The sequence below is a fragment of the Oreochromis niloticus genome, linkage group LG4 (genome assembly GCF_001858045.2).
Source record: "Oreochromis niloticus isolate F11D_XX linkage group LG4, O_niloticus_UMD_NMBU, whole genome shotgun sequence".
Classification (NCBI taxonomy): Eukaryota; Metazoa; Chordata; class Actinopteri; order Cichliformes; family Cichlidae; genus Oreochromis; species Oreochromis niloticus.
In genome coordinates this window covers 24,828,745-24,841,667 of record NC_031969.2, presented here as the reverse complement: position 1 = coordinate 24,841,667, position 12,923 = coordinate 24,828,745, and the positions used below count along the sequence as shown (strand labels likewise).

The window sequence follows — 12,923 nt, the reverse complement described above, 5'->3', positions numbered from 1 at the left end:
GTGATCTAATGCTCAGGTGTGCATACAGAAAACGCTCGACATGTAGAGAATTCCACTCAACCTTGATTAGTCATTTTGCTTAAAGTAGAAGTTAAATATGTAACGCACAACAGGAAACTTATTTTAAGGGTTTAGAAGCAGCTGTGAACACCTTTAAAGTCAAAGGGTTGGCTCTAGGAGATCTGAGCCACCAAACACATTAATTCGGGCCCAGAATAGATTCAGTTCAGGTTTATTTGGTTCATTTTTGGGTAACAAGAAAATTGCTACAGCTTGTTTGTCATCCAGATCTGGCAAATAGGAGGGGGCTATGCAGGCTGCATTATTCCACACAGTATGTGGTGTGTGCTGCCTAGGATGGGGCGGTGAAAAGAAAGAGCACAAAAAATATAACCCAGATTTAAGCAGCACACAAAATACTTTCATGAAATTAACTTTGTGAGTCACCATGGCTGCAACAAGTGTTTCCCACCCATCTTCATCACTTTTTAATTTCCTCTAACTCATTTTTCCTCGCCTAAATGTTCCACATATTATATAAAATGTTTTCGCAAGTTGCTCAGTGTCAAACTTTTAGGGCAGATTTAGAAGATATTATGAAGCTACACGTCATAATGGCCTCAAGTTTCAATAGGCTCAAGCACAGTTTACCTTTTGCAGGCACTTATAATGAAACCCAAGTTGAAATGATCCCCTGCCTGAAATATTTGGGATGTTCCTTTAAAAGATAAACGTATATAGAATTATGATCTTGTGCATGACGTCAGAGGGTTGATTAAATATTTATACCTGGTAGTCTAAGTGCATATATCTTCACAACTTCATTATGAAAGGGAGAGGCGCGCCACGCATCAAAATCCCCACGAAGGCAAGCAGAACGCTCGCGCTGCAAAGAGTTTCAGAGACACCGAGGACGCCTTGGACTTTTTCTTCTCTCACACAATTGACACAAGAGAAAAGGAGAAGGAGGGTAATGATGGGCGTCGAATTCCTTCGGTATACGTTTCGAGACAGTGCCATCAGTAATTGATCCAAATGACTCTCTTCAAACTACTTACAAGTTGTTTAAAGGAGTGACCCATTTTTTCTCTCTGTGGTGTGATCATATTCGGCTGGGCAGCCTATGAAAAGAAATAACACGACTTATGCGCAGCTGATGCCTCCAAGAAACCACCCCTATCCTCATATGCCAGCCTGTCTGACTTTGGAACCCACATTACTACCGGACTCCGACCGCAGACCAACAGAGAAGGCAAGCTCCATGGAAAATCATGCAGGACTTTGAACCCATGGAGACATGGCACATAGGTTCCTTTCATCTGCGAACAGATTCAGCGCCAGATTCGCCTTCATATTCACCGTGTCACTGTCTTGCACCTATTTATGCTATAATATCATTTTTTGTCGCGGCACAATCATGACAAATCAGGGCTACGAGGGGAAACGATGTCCGCCAGGCAAGAACGCAGGAGGGAAGAAACTTCTTGGAAAATTGGACCACTGCGCTTTGCTGAAAGCCAGGTCCACTCTGGATGAGTCTGCTGCCCAGCGAGGAGCAAGCGATCTCCGCGAACAAAGTAAAGCCCCCTCCTCTTCTGACGGTCACTGGACTGACGCGAAGTTGAAAAACATGAGTGTTGCGCAAAAATATGGGAACAAGAAGCTGCCCAACGCGCTAATAGTCGGTGTAAAGAAAGGAGGAACCAGGGCGGTGTTGGAGTTCATCCGGATACATCCAGATGTGCGCGCACTTGGAACAGAGCCGCACTTTTTCGACAGAAACTATGACAGAGGATTAGATTGGTACAGGTGAGAAAAACGAAGCAAACACTGAAAACTAATTGTCCTTTCACTAAGATAAGCACGTTTACATTGTTGTTATCGATATGGCCAAATACCGCACATTTTTCTTTTTCTCTTTATGACTTGCGATTTATGATACGGGAGCTCTTCTAGGTGCATTAAAGTGGATTTCTGGAAAGCAAAATTGCGTAATTAAAGCACTTATCATTTACTCTCTCTTAAATAAGCTAAAATTAATTTGAAGGAGCTTAGTTGATGGGACTACACACACAAACACACGCATATGTTGTGTATTACAAACACACCTACATCAGCTTCTAAGGACATAAACTGGCTCTGCTTTTTACAAGGTGTAATGTTGTGTTTTTTCAGCCATGCACATGTTAGCTGTCAGAGCTCCATGGTGCTGAGCAGACAGCGCCATGAGGCTGATGTAGACTGATGCAGTTCACACACATACACACACACACACGCATCACAGTCAACACCACAGCTGACAAAGGCAGCCCCCCAGGTTACCAGCTCCTTTCAAACAGGTTGCACCAGAGCACAGAATGTTCTTGCATTGGCAGGTGAAAGGACCCACAAGCGCAACAAGCCCAGGGCTCATCTCTGCCTACAGGTGTGTTGTGTTCACTAGATTCCCATCTGCATGGCCTTTTATAAATCTGACATGACACCTTTCTGACTTGTTTTTAACCCACAGAGCATTTCCAAATCTTAAACTCTAAGAAATAAATTGATTATAAAGCAGAAAGTAAAAAGTATCCTCAAAACCAAAAGCACACTAATTGCCATGAAAGCGTGAAGTCTGCAAGTGTTTCCCCAAAACAGCTTGATGGTTGTTGTCTCATCTTCCCAAAAACATACCTACTATGGCATCAGCACTGTGCATGCCATTGCTTGCAAAACAGGGAGGAAGTCTGTTCTCAGGCTGCACTGCAGGAATGAACACCACGGACTGCAGCAAATTATCATGTATATGAGTATGTGTCCATCACGGCTCAGCTCATGTTTTCTCAGATGTCTTCAGCCATGCAGTTTGCAAGATTAAAGCACATTAACAGAATCTGTATGTTAAAGTTTTAGACAATAAAATCTCTTTTGTTTAACTGGAATTTGAGCTGCTAAAACCGCTAAAAGCTGTAAGACGGATTGATTGGCAGCTAAGTCTTAAAATAAATCATGTTAACGTCTTTTAACTTGAAATTTACACATCTCTGAAATAAACTTATAATTTTAATGCTATTACTATTACAACTACTATTACTACTACACCAACATCTTTATTTTTTATTTTTTACAGTACATCCAATTCACCATTAGGTCATCATTCCACACCAGATTTTTCCCCGTCCTAAAATTAAAGTTGTGTATAAAGTTGCAAAATAAAAAAATAGCCTTTACCAAAAATGATTTTTGATGAAAATATTCATCATTTGTGGATTCCACATAGAACATGTTGGAACTCCATATTTATAATACATGTGTTTTTCTTGAATACTGTATGAACAAATTGTACTCATGCAAATATAAGAGAACCGCCAACACACACAACACACACACTCACACACACACTCACACACACAATACTTTGACCTAAAGATTTCTAATACAATGGAATTATCACAAAAGCAGATCCCTACTGATGCAAAGAGAACTGAAAATCCTTTTCATCCCAATCTAGTGAACCAGAGGCTAATATTAAAAAAATTATCACAGTAAGACATAAAAGGTAACACAGAAACCTCCAGCAATGTTAAAATAGTAAACCTTCAATTATTTAATAATATTTTCACGTTACTAAAGACTTTACCACTTTTTGAGATTGATCTTAGTTTTGCTTTCATTTGTTATGAACCTTATATTGTGAGATAATTGTGTTTGCATGCTCAATAAGGAACTTAATTTTGAAACAGTGGAGTCGAACTTTCTAACCAGCTTCTTTATGGACATGGAGTCTTTATTGTTGTGTGTTTTGCAAATGAAATTGATTTAGAAACAATGCATTCACAAACAAAGGATCTTGGAAACAGTTAAACAGCATGAGGTGATAAGATGGCTAAACACTTCAGCAAGCACCCCGTAAACTTTCAGAAAGGCCCAGAGGACTGCATCTTTTCATTGCTGAAATTGGTGGATAATTTATGAAAACACTTGCGCACAACACAGTGTAGACATATCGCCAGTCGCACATAGTGTATTCATACACAGACCTTACAATAACAAGCATCGACACAGCAACAACAACAATACAATTACAGAAGAACCAAACATCTGAATTTCAATACAAAAAGATGAAGCTTCTGACCTCTGCTAGTCCATTGCTTGCTACAGCAACCTCCCATTGTCTAAATATGGCATGTAATACAGCTTAATGACACACAACAGTAACTGTTCACATCATTAGCAAACTACCATACTAGAAGTTCTGCTCCTGAGTCACTGAGTCACTCCAAATTTACACATAAATAAACCGAGGTCTCTCACTGATATGATGCACTTGTGGAAAATTACAAAGCTAAAATGTTGCACACTTGTGGCAAACTGACAGTTCATATACACGAGATAACCACTTAATTAATTGAAACTTTGTGTCCAAGGTATTGTTTAAGGCTAAAACAACCGTTATTCAACTGGATTTTATTGAGTTACTGAGGGATGTTCATTGTATAAGACTGGACCTCGGTGATTATGTGTCGCAATGTTTGGGTTTTTGGCAGCACATCAAATTTCATTTAATTGTGGCATTTCTCTCCAAAGGCAAAGAAGATAATGCATTTATATAGGCTGTATGCATTTTCCTTGAAAAAAAAAACAGAGCGCTCTCCAGTAACACAACTTATCAACTGGCATATTTGTTTATCACTGTGTGTCAAAAACAGCTGTTTTTTTTAATTATAGTAAACAATACATTATAATTAATTTGTAATTATCATAAACAATAAAACAATCTGGTCCCAACTAATCAAAATGTGACACCAGACGTTCACAACATCTAGCAAATTTTTGCAAGTGAAAACAGGTTGTACTCATCGTTTCTCAGACTTTAGCCACGACCGTTAAACATAATAAACTCTCCACAAGTTTAAACTGATTTTTGTTCATCAAGCAATAAATACAATACAAAACATCTGCTTGTTGAATTAATCATTGCAAGTATTAAACACGCAAACTAATTTGCAATAAAAAAAACTGAGGTGAGATGTAATTAAATATCCATAAAATAAAATTTTAAAGAGTAGTGTTTATAAATCCACAGTAATAATAAAAGCACTCAAATTCAGAGTAGACAATGAGACAAACTGAAAATGCCACAGTATGTGGTATCCCCTTTATTCAAGAGCAAGCTGCCCACTCTAACCTATCCAAGTGAACATTAATAAGCCATTGCAGTTTACTTTAAATATATATTAATATACTGGACAGTTTATTGAATATATCATACCTCATTTGATATTTTTTTATAGTAATGTAATGATTTTACATTTAAATAACCATTTGTAAGTTTCACGTTTAGGTCGTAAGACAAAAAATAAATGTTGAGATTCGTCACAAAAGCAACTTGTGCCATTTTAAATCAGCTCTAATTCATATAAAATATAGACTAATATAAAATAGTCTAATAATTGTCATCTGGAAGTAAAACATCTTGCAATAATCAGTTGCTTTAATAAGTAGCTTGATTCTTATAGTCATGAATTAGTTTGTGATTTTGCAAAAGACATTTTATGATGTCATTCTTGGCTTTAGGACATTTCACAGCCATTTTCACTGTTTGCTTAGAAATCAAATGATTCATTCAAAAAATATTAAATTTTGATGCGAAAATAAACCCATCATTAATATTTGAGAAGTTGTAAATGAGCATATTTTGCCCACATTAGTCATGTGACTCTCCATTGCTGATTTAAAGTAAAGGATTTCCGTTACAAAGGTTCTCTATTTGGACAAGAGTACTGAGCCACGTATACGTTACACCAGTGTTTCCCAATCACTGTGTGCTGCGAGAAATGATCAGGTGTGCCGTGGAAGATTATCTGGTTCCACCTTATTAGTAGTCTAAGCAATTGCCGTGCGTTACGGGCAGAACGATTACATTCTCTTCCACTAGAGGGCAGTACAACTACCTGCTCTAATTAAATTTGTTACAAACTGCCAGTAAAACAGAAGAAGATGAAGAAGAAATTACATGCTGTGAGATGCAGCACGCAATAGCAAAAGATAAGTATTTGAAAAGAAAAAGTAGTCAATCTGACCTGGGTCCTGGAGAAAATTCCACCCAGATGAAGGCCCTAGCATGAGTAGTGGTCAGAAGAAAGCAAAAAAGGTATACTGGGGACAAACTGAACCAGTTACACCACACCAGGTGCGCAGGGGAAATTATCAATATGCTTTTTGTTTGGTGGTGTGCCGTGTGATTTTTCTAATGTGAAAAAGGTGCCGTGACTCCAAAAGGTTGGGAAACACTGCGTTACACCCAAACACTGTACATGGTCTGCCAATGAGTTGCTGCTGTTCCTAAACACTTTCACTTTGCAATAACGCTGCTTACAGTTGATTGTAGACTATCTAAAAAGGGAAGACAAAGTGACTTGTAATCATGACTTCCTATTATAGTACTCAAATTTACTCATCTCCTTAGAACCACCACTCTATTTTTTGTTGTATTTATTTATTTATTTATTTTTACAAATGTTTATAAAGGCAGACTGAAGAACTTATTGAATGTTTATCTTTGGCAAATAGGACTGAAAAACACCTGGATTTAAAGATTAAAAAATACAGATACAGCCATTCAAAATAGCCAGAGGTCAGCTGGCAGCTGGGAGTCACCCCTCCTTCCCTTGGGAGGGATCTACATTTCACTATATGTCCTTTTCACTTCATTGCAAAATGTCACAAAGAGATTTCTCTTTCTTAAAAAAACAAAAAAAACTTTGACTTGAATCGTTCGCTATAGATGATTTTCTCAGTATTATTGTACGGTTTTTACCTTCTATACAAATGAGCAATGAAGCCACTGTTTTGATTCGGTGATATATAAAAAAAAAAATGAATTGAATTTCACATTCTTTTCATAGCCTTTGTTGTAACCCACCCAATAACATAGAAATGTATGTTTTGAAAATGTAAAATAAATGGATAAAACTTTCCAGTCAGCTTGCCTATTCATACATTTTATACTGCAAACCACTAAAACTATTTCCTAGAAAATGAAATAGAGAAAAATATTATTCTTGCATACAACCTTCCTCGTAGATCCCAAGCCAGATGTGGAGGTCATTTCTGAGAATGGTAAACTTAATTTTTCATTTATGTTATTGTTTGTTGGGTTGTTACTTCTTCAGACCTCTGTTGTGATTATGAGCATTTTTTCCTGTTATGTTGAAACTCATGATTTTGATTTGTTCTTTAGGTTTCTTAAAACCTTAAACTGTGCAAAAGTCTTGAGCGATGCATAATTTCTCTATATTTTGCATATAGAGGAGCGACTTTCACCTAGTTTCTTTTTTACGTGCTCTCCAGACTTTATGAATGTATTTCAAAGCTGTTCTTTGGACAGTTCCTACTTTATAAGTCATTTTCAGTCCTGTACCTTAGAGGGGGGTGTCTTTCCAAGCTGTGCTTTTAACCTTGCAACCACAAAAATGAAGACAGTGTTAATTTGACAGATGTGTGTGGGTGTGTAAATTTTATCAGCTGTTGGGACTTTGGGGTTTTGTGGGAGCTGTCTTTGGAATTGTGGGACAACACTGAGCAAACAGAAGCAACCTCATGGTGCAATCCTGAAAATGGGACATGGGACTACCAAAAAAACGCAGTCTATACCGCTATGTAAATTTACGGTTTTCTTCCTTGAAATTCAGTTTCTAATATTTCTGTTGAAACCTTCAGTTTGTTTCAAGGAGGAGATTGCATCCTTCCACAGACACCCCAAGACAAAAAGGACTGATATTCTGATGTTGGATTTTTCATGAATGCAGTAGAAGTTACTTCTGGTTACACTCTTATGAATTCAATATGATGTCACAAAGATTGCAGATGTATTAACAACGGTAACATACTCTGTGCTGCCTACTTTTAAAAATGGGAATTAACTAAGGACGTTTTACTGACAGGTAGAGATCGTAGGGAGGGCTTGCTTGTCTGCAGAAGGTTCTTATTCAGGGGGAGGGGGGGTGGAGAGCTGTTTGAATGTAATGTGTGATAAAGGAATCTGTTGAGATGTTAATGACAGTCTGCGTTCTCTTACTTGTGTGTAAAAGTTAGTTTTGGCCTTAAAGTGATTTATCAGACATGTGCAGAACTTGGAAGGAGAGTTAAAAACAAAAACAAGCGGTTCACAGTGAGCAATTTACTGCATTTTAAAATAATGCAATCCATTCTTTATAAGTAAAACTACTGTTAAGACAAGCTGTTAATAATATAATAATATTCTCTGGGGGCAGGGAGCGCTGTTTGCATAAGACTGGGTTGATCGCTAATAACTGTTATTGCTCTCCTTCCTGTCAGAACATGGAGATTTCACTTACAACTAACTAGCTAAATAAATAAATAAATCTAATGTAGAACTCGTAAATGGCGAGGATTACCAGTAGTTTTAAGTACAGTGTCAGAGTTTCATGGTTCTCTCCTACAGCAGCGTTTCACTGACTTTATTAATCTATCGAAATGTTTAGAACAAAGCGCCACATCTTTCTGGCATAAATACACACGTGTACTACATATTATTGCGCAAGTGTAGTGCGCGCGTAGCAAGCCTGTAAATGAATGAGCCTCCGTTTTTCCTAAATACTACTAAGAGGCATTACTACTCATGGTTGCATCGTCCATGTAGGTTTCCATCATGGTCCTGTCAGGGATGAGGCAGCCATTTTAAGTGGTTGTATCTGTATGGGCTAATACTTTTGTGCATACACTCAACTATTTATGAGTACCTTCTACAGAATGTAATGGTCCATATTTGCATAATATCAACATGATAGCATCACACAGTTGCGGTTGGGCTCATCTATGATGTGAGTAATCCGTTCTACCATATCCTAAAAGATCTCAACCAAGTAGTGATCTGGTGATCTGGAGTGCAGTGAACTCACTGCCATGTTAAAGAAACCGGTTTGAGATGATTTGAGCTTTGTGACAAAGATGCTTCTGGTAGCAGTCATCAGAAGATAAATACACTGTAATCATAAACTGATGGACATGGTCAGGAACAACACTCAGGTATGCTGTGGCGTTTAAACCACGATTTTATGTTTTTTAATGCCAAATAAAAACAAAAAACTCTGTTTGATATTGGTACAGATCTGCTGTCATGTGTTGAGTGTTTCCCTACCTTCCAAAGTTTGCGGCAGAAATTGACACTTATCAGACGAGGCAACATTTTTCCTTTTATTTTCCACTTTTGGTGAGCCAGTGCAAATTTTAGTCTCAGTTTCCTGTTTTTTGGTGTGATCCCCATTTTCATAACATTGTTCTAACAAGTGGCTATTTGATTCATTGTCGCCATCCTCTCAGCTCAAAGTAATCTGGCCAGGCTTTGACCTTTGCCATCAACAAGTTATTTTCACCCAGATAACTGCTGCTTACTAGATATTTTCTGTTTTTCAGACCAGTCTCTGTAAACCCTAGAGATGGTTGTGTGAGAAAAATCCCAGTAGATCATTTTCTGAAATATTCAGCCCATCTGGCATCAACAACTCTGCCACGTTTAAAGTCACTTGAACCTTTCTTCCAAATTCTGATGCTTGGTTTGAATTTCAGTTGGTAATTTTGACCATGTCTACATGTCTAAAGACGTTGAGTTGCTGCTTTTTAATTGGATGATTAGAAATTTGCATTAACAAGCAGTTGTACAAATTAGCAAAGAGGTGTACCTAATAAAATAGCCAGTACATGTATATGTAAAAATGCCTTTAAAATTGGCAGCATCCTTTTTTGAAGATGCTTTAAAAAAAATCATACATTTTCTTCTTTTGTTTCTTGCATTTTCATTCATTCTCAGCAGCTTATAACTGAAAAACAGTCAAAAACATAGAACATGTGACACGAAATTAACTCCCCTAAGTTTCAGTAGAGTGGCCAGTTGTTTTGCACAGTCTGTCTTGTTACATTAAGCGTGTGACAGACCATTTAGGCTCAGAAGAAAAATGGTTCAGTGTTCATTACTGTGCTTCCTGAACAGAACACACACATGGCCTCATTTATTTTGTGTGAGGGTACTCGCATAACCATACAGGACCTGATGAAACAGACATTTCTCTGCCACCAATTTCCTCACACGTTTCTCACCACTTTCTCCATTCTCAACAGAATCATAAAGATCAAACAAAAAAACCTTGCCATACACCATCAAGACTTAAAAGGGCATCTCAGCCCTATTGATTTCACAGGAGTCAGAAGCACTTCCAGTTGCTTCTCTGAAAAGTGTTGAAATTGTACAAGAGGCTGCATCTACGAATATTCTCCTGGTCCACATTAATTGGCTCGGGGAGGCAGGGAACTCTGGAACAGTATCATCAGAAAGGTTGATGAGGACAGAAAGTTAGATGGTTCTCATTTAACACAGAAAACTACGCATTATAGACTGAGGGATGGTCAAGTCTAACTGTGCATTATTAATAAGCTGTCTTTATTCTAGCGCAGCTCAGAGACATGCAGTGGTTATCATTAATTACCAAACTACTTTTTTTGAGTAGACAGCCTGAACTAAGAGAGTGTACTTTTATCCTTATAGAAAAGTTCAGGATATAATCTGATCACGCATAAACTCAGCATAGATCAATGTATTTTACTGGAAAATCACATTTTCCACCACAACTTTATTAATTATTGATTAGTAACGAGTAAATCAGTTCAACCTGCGGCAAGATGCATAAAACTATGTGAAGATTCAGATGTGTGTTATTTGTGTCATCAGATATATAAATAACTAAACATATGGTCCTCTTTTATAAATGTCAGCTGTTGTGAAATTTTACACAAATGCCCAAAGGTGATTTTCACTCCTGTCTTTAGTCGGAAATGCCTGCAGAAACTCCTATATTTCACTATTTGCAAATAACTATATAATTTGTTGCACAGTTACTGCAATTAAAAACAGGCTGCTTCCCTATATCAGGGACAGATGAAAACTACTGAAGGATAAAAATAATGGAGGATATCAGCTCTCTAAGTTTTGAGCAAAGGATGCTGGCAGAGGTAAAGAAAATGATGGGGGGGGGGAACCATGGTCTTAGACATCTAAGGTCCACACATTCTTCATTTTTCAATATTCCTAGTTCATGAGGAAAGCGGAAGAATTAAAAGCATATTTTTTGTGCGCATACTTCAGTCATACATCAAACCCCAGACCGGTTAGCTTTTGGTCCAGACAGAAATATCTGTTACCATGACATTTTCTGCAGATTCAGTCCCCAGATAATGTATTACAACTTTAGTTAAACCCTGGCTTTCCTGTAAGATAGACTGTTGTGAAATTCATTCATATGATCCTCTAGAAGAATTCTAATAACTTCCCTTGGCTATTCTTGTGGCAGAAGCTTCCAGAATGTATCACTACAAAAGAAATTTAACATAACTAGAAAGAGTCAAGGATTTCTTGCAAATATTACCATTTGCTAAGAAACAAAAGAAATGACCAAAATTAATGACTCCAAACAGCCTGAGAAGGGTTGCGGGATTTGGTGTCCGTTCTAATTTAATCCAGAGAGAGACAAAAACAACTTCCTGCTCATCATTTATATGTTTGCAGTTCATCAGACCAGATACACCTGTGGGAAGATCATAAGTAACAGATAAACCAGTAGGGGAAGGGAGGATTCAACACAGGTCAATCAAACCAGCCTCAAAATTTACTAAAAATGGTGAACAATGCTGTTCATATAGTTCATGTTGTCATTTTGATAATGTAAGCAGTTTTCTTAGGCTTAATCTCAAGGCATGACCCTGGATGTAAATCCTTGTAACCAGAGTCATGGTCCTATATATTGTGCACCCATCATTTACTCCCTCTTATGTACCATAAAGAACAGAATACTAACTTTTCAGCCCAACTGATTTGATGCCTTTTACAGAAAATAATCTGGTAAGCTTATTGTTTACTGGTACACACTATTTTTTTTCAGATGGTTTGAACATAAACTTCAGCAAAACCATTACTTGTTCTAAGAAACAAGTAGTGATATTGTAAGTATATTGTTTGTCAAGCAGCACATGTATGACAGTGATCTGACTGTGCAGTTACGTGCATAGAAAACAGTACATATATATTTGAATTTTTAGTTTTAGTCATCCCTCTACTAAATAGTAGGATTAAAATTACTATCATTTGACGTTATGATTGTGGAAATATTTTGCTGTCAGCAATCTTTAGCTCACTTTTAGTAATCGTGAGCTTGTTAACTTTTTCCTCTTGGCTAACCCAGTGTGTCCCTGCTGAGCAGGGATCAAATCCTGTCTGAGCTTCCTCTTCTGTCTTTGCTCTCTCCTTTTGTAGTTTCCCATCATCTAAGTAAACATCGAAAAGCTCTAAAGGTGTGGAATGTGCTTCTCGTCATTTATAAATATCCTTGACTGTCACATTGCTAGAGGCTATACTGTAAACTCAGAGAGAACTGCTAAGGGCTTCGGTGTTGATGTAAATTCATGGCATCTCGATTCATGTCAGTTAAGATGGTGCTGTAAAGATGAACAACTAGGTGAGAAACTGAGGGGAAGTGTGAAGGGACAAAATGTAATCTGTTTATCAGTGAATAAGACATTCACAGTGTCATAATGTGGGGTTTCATGTAAATTCAAAGATACTAAAGCAGTTTTTTTGTAGATATACAAATAATGCAAAAATATGAATATAGCAGTTCATCAACTACAACTTCAGCAACAGTCCAACCGCTTTAAATTCATTTTAAAGAGTTTAAAAAATATATGGAATGAGCTGTAATCCTCCGGTGAGAATATGCAGTTTAAGATTTCAGAGGCTTTCCTGTCTGTCTCAGTGTCTTTCAGTGTCCATGGATACTTTGCCTTGCCACATGTTAATGTGACAGCTCGTAACTCAGTTCAATTGAACGTGTTATTGCTCAAGGAGAGCAAGTGTCAGTCATTTCCCTCTGCAG

The 12,923-nt window shown here is 37.5% G+C and overlaps 1 protein-coding gene across 1 annotated transcript in view; it reads left to right on the top strand.

Moving 5' to 3' along the window:
• The first annotated feature begins 529 nt into the window (after positions 1-529).
• hs3st2 (heparan sulfate (glucosamine) 3-O-sulfotransferase 2) overlaps positions 530-12,923 on the top strand; it is a 31,593-nt gene continuing 19,199 nt past the window's right edge. Inside the window, exon 1 of the mRNA XM_003442061.5 lies at positions 530-1,809. Coding sequence (XP_003442109.1) covers positions 1,298-1,809 — 512 coding nt within the window. The 5' untranslated portion in view covers positions 530-1,297. The remainder of the gene's footprint in view (positions 1,810-12,923) is intronic.